The sequence below is a fragment of the Danio rerio genome, chromosome 11 (assembly GCF_052040795.2).
Source record: "Danio rerio strain M-AB ecotype USA chromosome 11, GRCz13ab, whole genome shotgun sequence".
In the NCBI taxonomy this organism is placed as follows: Eukaryota; Metazoa; Chordata; class Actinopteri; order Cypriniformes; family Danionidae; genus Danio; species Danio rerio.
This window is the reverse complement of record NC_141031.1, coordinates 38,316,125-38,332,927: the sequence shown is the minus strand read 5'-3', so window position 1 is coordinate 38,332,927 and position 16,803 is coordinate 38,316,125. Positions and strand designations below refer to the sequence as shown.

At 35.0% G+C, this 16,803-nt stretch overlaps 1 protein-coding gene and 1 long non-coding RNA gene across 3 annotated transcripts in view; one reads left to right on the top strand and one right to left on the bottom strand.

Moving 5' to 3' along the window:
* The window catches only part of camkvb (CaM kinase-like vesicle-associated b), a 76,863-nt gene that overhangs the window by 11,753 nt on the left and 48,307 nt on the right, over positions 1-16,803 (bottom strand). Inside the window, 2 exon segments of the mRNA NM_200450.2 lie at positions 779-910; positions 1,843-1,950. Coding sequence (NP_956744.1) covers positions 779-910; positions 1,843-1,937 — 227 coding nt within the window. The 5' untranslated portion in view covers positions 1,938-1,950.
* Positions 8,977-11,622, top strand: LOC147841850 (uncharacterized). Of its 2 annotated transcripts, XR_015502803.1 has the most exons (7): positions 8,977-9,052; positions 9,326-9,371; positions 9,668-9,695; positions 9,893-9,946; positions 10,278-10,394; positions 10,503-10,606; positions 11,185-11,622. It is a non-coding gene; the product is annotated as an uncharacterized LOC147841850 (long non-coding RNA). The 2 variants fall into 2 exon arrangements; XR_015502804.1 differs by lacking the exon at positions 9,893-9,946.

Below are 16,803 nucleotides of genomic sequence, written 5' to 3'. Positions count from 1 at the left end.
GTCATTTGAATGTGATTAATAATCAAATAAACACAACTTTGGTGAATTTTGCTAATGCTCCCAGTGTGGATTAAATTATACAGCATACCTAGTTGAAGAAGCCACTGATCCACTCCTCAAAATAAAGCTTATATATTTGTATTGGATATGTTTGGGGATACAAAAACATAAGTGATCAACAAACCGTAACCTTGGAATTATAAGGATGTATCTGCTTTCTGAATGATTTTGAGATATTGAGCTTCAAAGTTTTTGCACTCCATAGCAAACAGTATGTGTGTAACATTTGTTTTTTTGTTTTTTTAAATAAAACGTCTTAATGTAAACAACTTCCCAAACTTTTTCTTCCAAAAAAAATCCCATAATGTAAATAAGTTGTCATTTAATAAGAACATGTCAATAACTCAATTTTGACAAACATGCCAGATAGAATCTTATAATTCTAAGGTGACGCAGTGGCATCTTTCATAGTCTGTTTTGAAATACATCAACTATAATTGATTTTATAAAGATGCCAACTGGTGAAATTTTTTAATACTTTTTTGTAGTAAAGAAAGTGACAGCAAATCAACTCTGCACAAAGAGGATTTGCAAGCTTCTGCGGTACAGAAATCATCCCAGAGGAACGACAGCATTAATGGAGCTCGACAAGTCATTATTTATAAATAAAAATGATTAAATAATAAAATTTTCTATAAACCAAATGAAATCAAAAGAGCAGGACTGCTGGGGAAAACAGAAAGTGATGAAAAGTTAAAAAAAGGAAATTGCAACTCACATCTTTAGGATGACAATCTCATTTTTGGCAGCCTTCCGCACCTTTCTTCCATCTTTCTTCAGGAATTTTTTGCAGGTGTACATTTTCAGTGTGTTTTTATCTTTCGCCCTGAATATCTCACAGAACTCCTCCCTTGAGAAGAAAAACATGTATTGATTACATCCTGATTTATACAGACCTAAAGGCTTAGTTCACCAAAGAAAAATTCAATCGATTGATTCATTTTCCTTCGGCTGTGTCCCTTTTATTAATTAGGCTTCCCCACAGCAGAATGAACTGCCAACAGCATATGTTTTAGACAGCGGATACCTTCCAGCTGCAACCCAGTACTGGGAAACACCCACACATTCTCATTCACACACATACGCTACGGACAATTTAGCTTGTTCAATTCACCTACAGCGCATGTCTTTGGATTGTGGGGGAAAACAAAGTACTTAGAGGAAACCCACGCCAAAACGGGGAGAACATGCTAACTCCACACAGAAATGCCAACTGACCCAGCTGGGGCTCAAACCAGAGACCTTGCTGTGAGCCACCGTGTCGCTCTAAATCAATTAAAGACTGCAAAACTCTAATTCTGTTCTGATTGTCAATCTTATTATTCTGCGTTTTGTATAACTTTCCTGCACTGCAAAAAAATCTTGCTGCCTAAAATTGAATCAAATTAACTGTTCTATTCATCTCAACATCAGTCAAACTGACTAAAAATATAAAGTTAAACTTTGTGAACTAAAAGTGTTCAGTTGAAATCTGATTAAAATTAGTTAAAATAACAAAAATATTTGTTATGACTTTGTCATATTTTTTACAGTTGTATTCATGTATTTGCTTCTCTCATAACGCTCCAATATTTAATATCCATTTATTTGCTAAGCAGCAGCATAATTATTGCTTATGTACAGTAAAATCAAAAGGAACTCTTTGGGGACTCTCTTTGTGTGTATTTGCAATAATCACTGATTAAATGTAAATTATCCATTACAAATCCTTTTGAAAACAACTTGTGCAGCTCACTGTAGATGCATAAATAATAATGATAATAATAAAGAAAGTTCACTTACGATTTAACAATTTGCCCCAGATCATATTTGTCTGTGATTTCTGTAGGACTGTTGTAGTCCTTCTTCTCCCCAGGTTTTAAACAGCCGAATGGCATGGCCCACCTGCCCCTGAAAGAAACACAAAAACTTACATTCCCACACTCGTATAATCAAATGCACATTGTTTGAATATGCATTACTCATTCAGGATTAATATGCATGCTCAATATCACATTCTGTGACATTTTTTATCCCGAAGGGAAATAACAACTGTGCACGAACACTCCTGTTTGACATTCACAAACAAAACATATTCAGCCGCCTCAAACAATGAGCACTGCCGAGGGATTTATCTCGTTTCAAATCAAACAATATTTATGCAATTTAGAAAAAAAATGTGAGTGTGTGGAAATTGTACAACTGCAATGCCAGGATGAGCTTGAGGAGTTGCTTTTATAGTTGCTGTGTTTGTTATGGAGCTTTAGGGTTTTGCTTGTTGTACCTCTTCATAAGATTCTGCTCATTTGTGTGAAGTCTTTGTAAAGTCTGACAAGTGAAACAAGTCAAATCTTACAACAACATTTTCAGCCAGTATGTTTTGTCTGTTCGTTTTAATCAGTGGTCTTTAACCACCGGGCTGCACTAGAAATCATTAATTATTTAAGTTTTATTTATGATCTGAGTCTGAACGATCTTTTATTCTGAGAAGTCTTATATTTTGAAAAATGACCGTATTCTCTCGCTTCACATCTCAGTCACTTGAGCGCCCAAATTTAACCCACAAATAGCAAAATAAGAAACAGACGTCTTTGGAAAGTTTCTTTGCTAAGGGGAAAAGGCTCATTGAAGTACCTGTGAATTGCCAAGGAATGGATCCGCAACCCAATTGTCAACAAATCAGGTGAATTCAGCATGTCTGTGCAAGAAGATCAACAGCTGGAGATCGCAAATGACGACGGCCTTTTAGGGCCAATTTCATATATCGTGTTGTTTATATAGTGCGCGCAACTTCGTTATTTCCCATGGAGGTGGAATTTTCCTATATGGAATATACACATTTTGGTAGACTAATTATCCAAGACAAACACAGAACAGCCAAACACTGCAGTGCTTTGTCATTTTGTCCATGAATAAAACTTGAATCAGAATGACAGCATGTCATCCTCTGAGAAAACAATTGGTCACCTACGAAACCAACCCCTCCACTACTATCAACTAAACAAGACCCCGTAAATGTGTTATGTGACAATTATTACATTCAAATATTGTGACAAGTAAATACCTGGAAGAAAACTCAGGTCTACAATGGAGGTTTTTGGGAGAGTTCAGAGATATAGATATAGTAAAGATTTGGAAAGTTACTGCCTGTTTTGTAACACTGCAGATCTTTTTCAGGCTCAAACACCAACATTACACACTAAAGAAAGCTGAAGGTAGTTGTTGAGAGTCAGTAAGCACTAAGGGAGAAAAATAATGTTGCAACAAGTCAAGCTTAAGAAATGAGCACCTGAAGAATGGGCAAAGGGAATGGGCTGAAGAAGACAAATTAAATGTTGTTTAAAAAAAAAAACCTTTTACAATCGGAATCACTGTCCTTCCATTTTCGCAAGCAAGGACAAATTAAATTAGACAGCAGACTCTAACTTTCTTTCTTTGCTGAAAGTGAGACTTGTTTATAGGGAGTTTATATATATATATTTTTTTTTTGTACTAAAACTTGTGTAAATGTTCAAAGGAAATTGAGAACAAAACAGCTCATCATTTCACTGAATGAATATGCCACAGATGCTTGCAAGATGCATTATAACATGATGCTTGTCAACAGATTTTATTAAGCAAAATTAGGTTTGAAGTAGCCCTGTGTTAACAGACTAACAGACACTTGACAACAGTGTCTAAAGGATCAAATTACAGAAGATTTCAATATAACAATTACATCATCTGGAATTGCATTTATAGCAGGCATTTTATGATGGAAAATTTGTGACTGAATAAAAATATTTATTACGAATGACTTCAATTCCCTCAAAATTATAAACAGACATACTTTTGACTTAAATAAATGTTTATTCACTATTAATGCATTGTTAAGATTGCTCTCAAAACAGCACAAAAAAGAAATTCGTACATAATTCATATCAACATTCATATTCAACATGTTTATAACCAAGAAACAAACACTAAACATCTGTAACATTTAGATAATGTTCTAGTATATATACATAATTGTGACTTTTTGGTGATAAATCTTGCTTTTTTGTGAATGTAAATTCATGTCAAACAATTCTGACCTTTATCTCAGATTTTCGTGATGCAAACTTTATTTATAATGAAGACAGAATTATTAGACATACTGTACTGTGTAAACATAATTGTGGGGAAAAAATTAAGATAATTGCAGAAAATAAATATTGAAAATTGTCGGAATTGATCAGATATAAAGCTGCAGTTCTGACTTTTCTACTCAAATTCAGACTATTTCTCTTTTTTGTATTTCTGATTCTAGTTGGGAAGTAACATAACTATTTGCAAATACATCACCTGACAAAAGTCCTGTTGTCGATCCCAGTTGTAAGAACAACAAATAATAACTTGACTGTTGAACTGCATCCCAATCATCACAAATACTGCAGAAGACCTATTGGAAACTGCATGGACTCAAAATTCTCACAGAAATCAGTCAAGTTTGGTGATTTAAAAATCATGGTTTGGGGGTGTGCGAGAGATCTGCAGAGTGAATTGCAACATCAACAGCCCGAGGTATCAAGACATTTGTGCTGCCTATTAGAGAACAAATTCTTCAGCAGGATAGCGCTCCTCATACTTCAGCCTTTACATCAAGGTTCCTATAGCAAAGGTCAAGGTGCTTTAGGATTGGCCAGCCCTGTCACCAGATATGAACATTATTGAGCATGTCTGGGATAAGATAAAGGAGAAGGCATTGAAGATAAATCCAAAAAATCTTGATGAACTCTGGGAGTCCTACAAGAACACTTTATTTGTCATTCCAGAAGACTTTATTGTTATGTTATTTGAGTCCTTGCAGAGATGTATGGATGCAGTCCTCCATGCTCATAGGAGTCATACACAATATTCATTCTTTTTCTACTGCAGCATGACTTTATATTCTTTACGGGACATTATTTCTGTTAGGTGACAAGACTTTTGTCTAAGCAAAGTCAGACTTTACTGTACTAATTAAATAATTAAAAATCAAGGCATGATCATATTTTATTTTATTTTGGTAAAATAAGTGTAATCTAGAGGCCTTTCCCTTTCATATAAGCCACTTCTAATACCAAATGATCAACTAGAACTCATTATTTGTTTTTCCTAAAACTTGAATCGACGACATAACTTTTGTCAGGTAGTGTATATTTGATGCTTGGCTCTAAAATTCATGCTCTGCATTTCTGAACAATAAACCTTGTTTACTGCACTTTGATTGACGTACTCAGTCATTTTAACATTGAAATACACTGGTAGACTGCTGAGGCAAACCACACTAATCTTGTTACTTTTAGATATTTTTGTCATCCTAGCATTAAACAGCACTGCATAATAGAGTGCAGAAAAACAGAGCAAGTTTCAGATATTAGGCGGCTCGTCCCTCTTTTACTCTAACACTAGGCGATTTAAGCGGGAAATATGAATCGGGTGACAGCAAGTGAAAGTGATTGTGATGAGTGAGCAGTTTTTCATTTGGCTACAGTACAAGAAAGTTGACCCAAAGTTGGGAAAGTACAGCTGACTTAATAAGGTTGATGATCAGATTATGGTACTACAAGGTCTACAGAGCATACTGAAACAAAAATAATAATGCCGACACGAAGAAAAGCATTGTACACAAAAGCAGGCAGAAAGAGGACAAGCTCTGTAATTTACTGTACGTCCTTTCTTTTCAGACGCACAGATAGTGTCCTTAATTTTTCTCACACTCATATTTCTCATTTAGCCCCTCTCGCTGCACTCCTCTTTATCTTCTTCCATCCCTCTTTGTTCATTTTTGAAAACCTACATGTAAAGCTAAGAAGTTTGTTATGTAAGTGATGAAGCTCTCTGCTCTATGATTAATTACACTTCTGTTTGCTGTGCAAATTGCTTTGAATTCCTTAAAGGGAGAGTTTACCCCAAAATAAAGATTCTTTCATCATTTACTCTTTTATTATATTACAATCCACAACAATGCTTGTATGTGGCTGTTATATATAGAATAAAAGGTTGTTTATGCACTTATAAATCTGGCTGAAATGTCCATGAATAGAGTCTTTCGTTGTTATTTTTTTTTATTAAATAGAGTAATGCCATAATGTTCTAAAACAATAGTTTAAATCATTGCATATCTTAACACATTAACACTTTCTCTCTTTGCTAACTATTATTAATCTCCCAATTTGGCACAAAATATCCACCTGTTGAACTGAAATATCCTATTATTAACACAGCATAATGGGCCATTTGGCACAAGCACAGAATATATATTAAGCATTGTCATCTAGGAATCTGGCCTGAAGGTCTTTGGAAGACAGCATATAAGATGAGTGTTCCAGCCAATAGCATGAGCTTCAATTTCATCAGTGATTTTTCTGCTGATAATATAAAAATAACTTTAATGGGTTTATTTTTGAGCCTCAGGTGTCCCCAGAATATGTCCCACGAGGTTTCATTTTAGAATTCCTCAAGAATCATTTTTTACCATGCTAAAATGGTCGTTTTGGGGTGGAATCAAAAACAATTTTCAGTGTCTCTTTAAATGCAAATGAGCCGCTCCTCCCCACTCCCTTTCCAGAAGAGGGTGGAGCCTTCACACAGGTAAGTGGGCTTGATAAACTACCTGTAGAAGCACTTCTCTCTCTCTCTACAGTATATGCACCGAAGACTTCTTAAAATCAATTTTACATGGACTGCATAAGAAAAACAATGTTTACTTGTGAATTTACCAAAAATCTAAATCTTAACTATTTTGCCAAAATATCTTTTACAATATTGTTTCAATTTATGAAGGTGTGTTAGGGTGCTTTCACACCAAGACTTTTGTTTCAGAACCTGGCGTGTTTCCCCCATAAGCACGGTTCGTTTGGCATATTTGAAACCAGCAATTGTGATTGGATAACAATCGGTCCGAGATTGCCTGAATGAGGTGGTCACGACTCGATTGTAATGAGAAAGCAGTACGATATGAACCAGGCTATATCGTAGTGTATCATGGATATGTAATAGGCATACATGGCAATATTAGGAGAGAATGGAGATTAGGGCAGGATCTCATCATTCCTACCAGTAAATGTGCATTTCATGTTAAATACAAAAGTGAAAAAATGCTTAACTATTAACGAGAGCTGTTTATCCTTAAAGAAAATTGACTGAACTGCAGTCTTGGTTTATCTGTTATCTCTCTATAATGTAAAGCCTATAATGCATAATTCTAGCCAAGGCTATGTATGCGAAAGTCTTTATATTTGATGACGATGTCTGTGGGTGTCACCATTCAAAATTAAAGCCCAGCTTTTTGCTTATGTCTTATTGCTCATCGTCATAAATTAAAATAAGGAAGCATGACAGCTGAGCGGGACTGAAAAATAAACTGTGGAACTCAGACAAATGCGAGGAGAGTTTACTCGCACAAACTTGTTTTACCTATTTTGGTCCGTTTAGAAACATTGCAGTGTGAAAGCAAATGGCACCAAGAACATAGTGCAACATTGTAACAATTTTAATCCTTGTTTCAGAACAAAACAATCAGTCCACAGATGCAAGAGCACCCTTAGATTGTGTACACTGTAAAAAATTTCCAGGTTTTCACAACAAGTTACTGTAATTTTTCACAGTAAATTACATTAGTATCCCTTCACAGTATTTAACTGAAAAATTCACAGTAATATGTTGTATTCATAATTTTATTGTGAAATTACGGCAGGTAGCATGATTACAGCAAATTACTGTGAAAAGGGCTATATCTTTTGCACGTTAGTTATAGAAATTCAAACCTTTTTTAAACTCAACGTAGAAATTAATACAAATGAACTTTTAACAGATAATAACAGAAGGTTATAGCCCCCAAAACGATTTGGTTACCAACATCTTTTTGATTGTACTGCACCTTTATTTAATTTTATACAGTTAACTTAGAATAGGAAATAATATTTAATGAACATAACTGTGTGCTTAGCCAAAACATAATAAACTGGAATAAAAAGTAATTAATTAATGAAACCAAAGACTGTTAAACAGCCAACAATTATTTCAATGTCAGGGTAAATGTCTGCTTTAGACGGTTTCATGAGTATTGGGCACCTGTCATCGCCTGGAGGTCACTAATCTCAGAATTAAATATATATATATAAATTATTATTTTTTTATCTATATAAATAAACCACAGATTAGAGTTTTAAACAACATTCTAGCATGAAAAACAGTTAAAACTTCATTTTCGGACGCATATAGAGCCATCGAAGACGGGGCAATTGTCCCAATGTCTAGCCTGAAGACAGGCGCCTCTCGGCGGATACATGAGTAAAGAGCGCCGTTACCGCCTGGAGGTCATGGATCTCCGCTACCGGCAAAACACACTTAAAATTACACACAATCTTTACTAACAGTCCACAGATTTGAGTTTTGAAGAACTACATTCTCGCATGAAAAAGTGTTAAAACTTTATTTCATTACATATTACAAGCACTATTTATAATATTATGTGCCTTCTCATCCACCATTACAGCTTGATGCAGCTTGGTGCGAAATGAATCCTGGGAGGAAAAAATAATAATTCTCAATACACTCCAAACGAACTTTATTCTTATTGTTAAAGTCAGAGATATGTAATATTTTGAATGGTGAAGAAAATAATTAACTTTATATTTCAATCAATATATTACTCTTGCACTGCTTCGGTTCAGGACTCGTGTGACATTGAATCAGATTCAGATTTTATCAGACGTGTTCATGAGCTCGAAGTGATCAACAAGCAATTCGTGTACAAGCAGTAAACGAACCAAGCAATATGATGAAATATTAATGAATTATATGTTTGCGTCTTACAATATTATACAAAACGGAATCGTTTTCAGGCGAATTCGACTCTTTACTGTTCACTTAAAGGAGCCGAATTCGACTCTTTACTGTTCACTTAAAGGAGCCGATTCATTGAACAGAACTGACTCGACTCGACCGCAAACAAGCGCCATCACCACAGACAACGCCGTCGTCTCTTCACCCAACGGATTCATCCTCGGTAAGTGTTAAAATATGACTTTTGTCCGTTAAATGATTGTTGTATGTGTATTTCTGTATAGTGCGTGTCATTTAACAGGAATTTACCGAGTACTTTAGTTGTACTCGCACGTACAGGGTTTAAGCGCGCCTTTTTTTAAAGCAAGAAATTAACGACGCCAGATGGTGATTGTAGTGTTTTCTGAGGTATTAGCATAACGTTAACGTTAGTTCCTGAAAAAAGAAAGGGCATTTTCTTTAATTAACTTCTTGTTAACTGCATTTTCTGTTTCAGTACAAGACTGAAGTAACGTTAAAGGTGAAATGACTATAACGTTAAGGTAAGCTCTGACCTTCACTTAAGTTAACGTTACGGTTAGTGACCATCATGTATGTTAATTTTGTTCACTGTTACGTTAACGTTAAGTTAGTTAAATAAACTAAACTCATTATGAAACAAGTCTTAACTGTTTTATTAAATGAGGCTTATAATACAATTCAGTTGTATTCTTTTAAACTAACACTAACACAGTACATATTGTATATTTCTCACTGGTGTTAATGCAGTGCTAACATTTACTAATGAGAACTAATTGTATATTGTCACTAACTGTAGATTTTATTTTTTGGTGTTCAGGTGTACCTGATAATAGCTAAAGTGTGAGGTGAGTGTAAATTCTGAGCACACAAATATAACCTAAATTCATTATCACAATCTAAACCTATATATATATATATATATATATATATATATATATATATATATATATATATATATATATATATATATATATATATAGAGTGTGTGCGTGTGTTAGGTTGAGTCTTATTCTACTCTTATTATATTCAAATTTTTTTGCAGCCACTGATGTTGAAACACTGATGCTACCAATCAACCCTCGCTTGATTATTAAAGGTAATGTTGATGCCTTCCTCATTTTTATTAGATTTTTAAATGTCAGGTTTTTCACAGATTTGTTGTGAGCAGTTTCTTGTACAAACTCTTTTTCTTCTTCCAGAAGTTTCACCAGTACCTCCAGTAGTAGTAAATATTAGACAAAGATTTTTTTAAACTATAGTTTTTATTTTTTTTAGCAATTTTACTGGGCATGTGTGTTTGTTTGCTTGGTTTTTAATAGGCAGAGCATGGAATGTCAACTTTGTTTCTACAAACAAATTTAATTATTCACAAACAACTCTAATTTTTCACAAATAACTCTAATTTAGTCCTTCTTTCCCCCTTTTAGTCTTATTCCTTGGAGGGTCGAGTGGTCATGGGACCTCACCTGGATTTCACAACTGACTTTGAATCTGGTCTGAAACTGAAGTATGCTGAAGATGCCTTTTGCACTCTGGAATTTAAGGTAATGTCTACAATAAATATTGTAACTGAGGGCTTGTTTTGGGGGGGGGTTAAACAAGGAATGTATAGGAGCACAAGTCATGACTCCCCTTGTCCCCTTGTTATAAAGGGCCGTGTTGCAGACACAAATTGTTTGTCTGTGCTGGAGACCAGAGGGGAAGCTGTCTTTAAAAGGATGGGGCTCTTATACCATATGTGAAGTTACCTATTCAGGTGAGTGGATTACATACAAGTCATTGCAAATGCATAAATAGTGGGAAATTTTTACTGGGCAGCACAAATTAAGTGAAATTCAAAAAACGTTGAAAAATATTTGGAATATTTGCAAAAAACTTGATTGAAATGAATACAACACAAGTGCTGTACCACTTCAATCAAGTTTTTTTTGCAAAATTTTCCTAATATTTAAATCATAAAAAATTAGCTTGATGCAAGAAACATCCTGCTAGTATTCAAGAGCAAGTACTGTGATGCATGTGTTAACTTTGCAATAAGTGTGAACCCAGCATTAGATTATAGTCTGTAAACAGAAGATGTAAATCAAATCAACTGTTTTAAAATGCTCTGCCTAGGTCATTAAAACCAATATTTGTTGTTGGACTGTTCTTGATTGTGTGTTTGTGATGGAAATGTTTTTCAGATGTTTTTGTTTAAATAACTGCAGTTTGACTGAGCTACAGTATTGTCAGCATGTTCAAACTGAGCTAACAGTAATTTTGCTCTCTAGTGCAGCAGTAGTGTCCCAGTAGTGTTGTATGAAGCTAACTGTTTGTCTGCCCTTTTGCTTATAGGTGCTTTTTGGGCACCAGTTTGGAGATGGAAGACAGACGAAGTCAAAGAAGCAGAGAAGACACATCAACCAGCAAGTGTGTAAAATTATCAGGAAAATGATTGACCTTGAATAGACGACTGCCTAATTTAGCAAGAAGTTTTGTCTCTCTCTCTCATGTATGTATATGTGTATATATATATATATATATATATATATATATATATATATATATATATATATATATATATATATATACACACACATATATATATATAATGAGAGACAGAGAGAGCGCACTCTGAAGCACTGCTTTTTATATGTATGCTACATATGATGTCAGATTTTTTTATGAATATGTTCTTATAGTATTTTTTGAGGCTTCACCTTCACCTTTTGAAAGTTTTCTGAAATGTTTACACAGATGTCATTAAGCTGTTAAATAAATCTGTAAAATGTATGTGTGTTTGTTTTTATTTTGATTTTAGAGTCTTCTCAGATCACCCAAAAATAAAGATTCGGTCGTCATTTACGCATCCTCAGGTTGTTTGGACACAAAGAGGATTATTTGATATTTTTATTCCTGTGTTTAACAAAAAAACATTTTTAACAGAGCTGGAACAACCTGAGGGTGAGTAAATCAAGATAGAATTTTCATTTTTGTGTGACCTAAAATTGCTTTGAAATTTTACAGCACCAAACTGTTAAATTACAGTAATCCGGGAAATAATTGTAACTTTACAGTTAAATCAGGTATTTAAACTGCAACCTACTGCTACATCACAGTAATCGTTTTGCAAATTCACAGTAAAATATAGTTAATTCTACAAGATAATACTGTGAAATCACAGTAACAGACTTTATTATCTACTGTAAAGTTACAATATATGGTTGTAATTTCACAATAATTTAATGTGACAAAACCACAGTAAATTACTGTGAACTACCTCACAATAATTTACTGTGAATTTACATACAGTAATTTACTGTGAAAGTAATGCAATTATTAGCCAGTAATTTACTGTGAATTTAAGGTCAAATTTTTTACAGTGTATAGTTAATTTATAGTGTATGTAGTTAGATTACAGAATTAGTATGTTAGTTATGTATAGGTCTAAAAGTTGCTCTAACATACAGTTTTGTGTTTACATTTATGATTGCTTATTTAAATAGCACTGTGGACCTGGGGTCCGTTCTTCGTACTTTGCTTAAATGATCTAAGAGGATTAGGCAAATCCTGGATCTTTTAATCTTAATAATTGATCTCTGGCTAATTCGGTTCTTCAAACAGGCTTGCGAATCAGATTAAAATATCTGGATGAACTGGTTTGAGATCGCTGCGTGTGTTGTAAAGGACAGATCTATCGATTCTCGAAATCATGATTAGCAATGCAACGATTGGCTGACGGCACGGCAGCATATTGACATCATCAAATTAATGTTCAATTATCTATGTGGGCAAAATGACATCAAGTGATAATCTCCCGGAAATTGTGTGTCTTCCTCCCTGTCCTCAAATAAGTCACGCACCCTTCTCACCCCCAGATTCCTCCTCGATCTTCAGACATGTCGCGCGCAGTCTATTCACATGATGGCGATGCCATTGTTCATCGTGATGTTTCACATTAGACATCATACGATGCCAAATTAGTCGACATCGCCCAACCCTAATAACTACGGTAAGAAAATATCAGCATTTGGTACATACTTTCTACTGTATGTAGAAACAGAATTTCATACTGTTGCTATGACAACAACTCTCAAATCAGTTTTAAAGAACGAAACTATCCTGAATAACCAAATCCAGCTAACTGAGTAATCCACGTATGAAGAACAGGCTTACTCAGTTAGTAATCTTTTTTCACATTGTCATTATTGGGTATTGTGTGTATAATTGAGGAAATAAATTAATTTAATCTATTTTGGAATTGGGCTGTAACAAAGAAATGTGGAAAAAAGTGAAGCACTATGAAAACATTCCGGATGCATTGTATAATAACGGGATGAAAACCATCACAAAACAGCACTGATCTGCTCCTTAGGCTTCAGTTAAGTTCTCTGTTCTCTGTTAATTGCACCAGTCTTAACTTGAATATTTCTTGTTTAACTGTTTAATTATTTGTGCAGTTTCATGCTAATGTTTAGATAGTGATGTAAAATTCCACTTATTAGATGTAATAAATACTATTGTGTATTTAAAAGGTGAACACAATTTTCCTGCCTGGGTTTCATTTCTCAAATGACACAGTTACAATAAGGTAATTCATAACACAGTTTGTATAATTGCAAGACCTTCAAACGCATTAAAGTCCGCAGAGCATTTCTTTCTTTTCATGAAGTGTTCCTCTGTGCAACAAGCAAAGAACTTAATTGGCTGAAAACTCAGGAGGATTTTTTTAAAGCAGGAGCAAAGAGGGAAACGGACTGTGTGAGCAACACAGAGAGGAAGAATACAGCATTCTGCAACATCATCGCCAGCTCCTCATTACCGGCTCTCGAAAGAAATCAGCCACTCCACAACTTAATTCGAAAGAGGAAACTTCTAAGAAAAAAGAAATGAAAGTTCCTTTGCTTTTCCCAAGGGCACTGTGAATGCTAATTAAACCCAGTGGCTGGTACATTAGACTCTGTTTCAACCTTTCAGCAGACCGTGGAGAAATACAAAAAAATAAAACAGAGACTAGGAAATAGGGAGCGATAATAATCTCATGTAGGGAATACGAGCGAGAAATACCAGAGATAGTCTTGCTACACACATCAATCATGAGTCGTGAGGATTGATAAAATGACGAGAGACAGAAAGAGAAGACAATAGTATTCATTATTCACACATCAGCATCTCCGTCTCTCAGGAAGAGTGCTTTGCAGTTAGTAACCGAGCATCTCTCGTATCCTGCGGCATCGCGCTACCCGACCAGCTGAAACTTCACTCACATAATTACACCATCTTTCCCACTCTTCAGAGTTGGCAGAATCTGTGGCTCCCTCCATCAGTCCCATCTGCCTTTAGTTTGTAAATACATGACATCAGTTTGGGCCACGGAAAGGCCGAGACGGAGATCACTAAGCTTCTGATGGCCCACAGATTGCCTTTCAGCAGGTGGGTTTAGACATCTGATTCAGAGACGCTTTGAGATCTAACTGCACACTGAGCTGGCTTGGATTGCCCAGAGATTGAGGCAAAATGCCATTAAATGTGGCACAAATCCCTTACGGCCCGTTTCCACTGAGTGGTATGGTACGGGTCACCTTTATCAGGCTGGTACCCTTTTGGTGGGAGTAGTGTACGACAAAGTTTCGGTCGATGTCATTCTCGCTTCAGGAAATGTCAAAGTACAGCTGTACGGGTCATACACATATCATATGAGAAGCACATCTCACTAAACCGATGCTTTATCCACAAATACTTGTGTATAAATGTTCATCACTAACCTTTCTATAAACATGATTTAATTACAATTGAAGATCAATGATGACAAAGTAGCCTACTGTTACGTCTGCAATTATGTAAAATAAATAAATAAATGCAACATAAATGAACACATACAGATCTTTACAGTCTCCAAAAATGTTACCAGTTACAGAACAAGTACACAGCATACATTTAGTCCTTATTTGGGTTCAAAAACAACATGCAACATATAGCCCAGTCAGCGCCAACCTCTAATCTGAATTTTTAATGTTCACCAGCACATGTAACATTAACATATTGTTAGAGAGTAATTCCGTCATTCCGAGTTCATAATAGTCCAAAAAGTGATGATAATAGTTCAACATGGCTTCTTTGCTTTTTTTGCGCTTCACTCTTGTGTTTGCCCATTTCTGAAAGGATGTCAGAAGCACTTTAATAATCACGTGCACGTTGTTATCATCAGCTCTAAAAGTTTGCTAAATTGAAACTTCTTTAGACGGGCTTGTACACAACTACAAGGCACAGTGTTCTGCCCTTCTTCTTGGCTTTGTGGCTGTTCGTCAAGAAGACGACAATGTTTGTTTAAGCTCGGGTCGACCATGGCTCAGTATTATATGTATATATTATTATGATGTAATGTCTCAGCTGTGTATTCAAAAATGGCTCTTCCTTTGTTTTGGTTCTTCTGGCTTGTGTATGCTCTAGTGATATTTCTCTGTAAACAATAGCATTAAGCTGCACATTTAAGAAAGGGTACCCAAACAGTGGTACGGTACGGTTTGCTTTTAGGTACCTTTTGACAGTGGAAAGAGCCATTATAGTGTACCATACCGTACCACTCAGTGGAAACAGGCCATTAGATATTTAAAAAATTGTATTTTTGCTAAAGTAAAACATAATATTTTTGTGTTACTTGGGTTCACTAAATATTTGGGATGGCTAACGTGATTCTGACGTTTCAATGTTTTGAGATGCCGAAGCGCAAGTGTTTCAAAACACTGCACCGAAGCATGATCCGAAACACCCAGGTCACGTGATTTAAGGTGATTCAAAACACACAGGTCACATGACTAAAGTGATTCAAAGCATCAGTAATTTCAGAAGTGTTTCAAGAACTGGCGAAGCTGCGTTTGACTGACAGGGTCAGAAAAATACATATAGCTTAATGGACCGTACATATGCTCAAAGTTACTGTGCAGCAAACGGCCTGGGTTTGAATACCGACAAATATTCTGAAGTTAAGACAATGTATTTTAATAATGGTATTGTTTTATGACCAAAACAAGACATATTTATTCACAAAGTTTTCACTCGGATGTCAGACCAATGTTAAAACAAAACACGTTACAAAAACAGCATTTGAAAACTAACGTCTATATCTGCATCTCCTTGGATTTGAACCTATTATCTCTGCATGCTAGTCTGGAACTCTCACCGCTCTCACCTCTACAACGTGGGATTTAATATCTCAATTTGCCCAACTGTTTCTTTGCTGAAGCTGTACCAGTGTAATACATAAAGATGACCACTAGGTGTCAATATAGAGAGGGGTTTTAAAACGTTTCGATGCTCCGACGTTTGCTTTCACTGTTTCTGACTGTTGCTTTGAGTTATTTCTGAAGCAGTATTCCTCGTGACCATACCTCAAGTAGTACAAGTTAAGATGCAATAACCTAATTTCTGATCCTGTGCTCAAAAATACTTTAGTGTATATATATACACTATATATATATATATATATATATATATATATATATATATATATATATATATATATATATATATAGTATTTAAAATGTGTGACACCTGGTTTTATTGGATTTTGTTTTAGCTGTTATAAACTGATTTGTTTCTGTGTAGTACAGCATATTATTTACAGTAAATAATTAATCTGAACTATTATGCCTTATATGTTTCATTGACAGCTTTATTGATCACTAAGATATGATTGACTTGGATTTAAGTTGCTTCAATTTAAAAATGAAAATTGTAAAAATAGCTTAGATGTAGCTAAGCTACTTTTGCCAAGTAGCTTTTAGCTTAGCTTGCTACATTTCCCAGGGAGTAGCTTTTAGTGTAGTTAAGATACATTTTAAGTTGAGTAGCTAATAGCTTAGCTCAGTACATTTTTTCAAGTAGCCTGCCCAACACTGGCTTCTTCTGTTAAAGAAAGCATTTGTCTTCATTATAAAGTCAAGGGTTACAGGTTTTCAGCTTTCTTCAAAAACA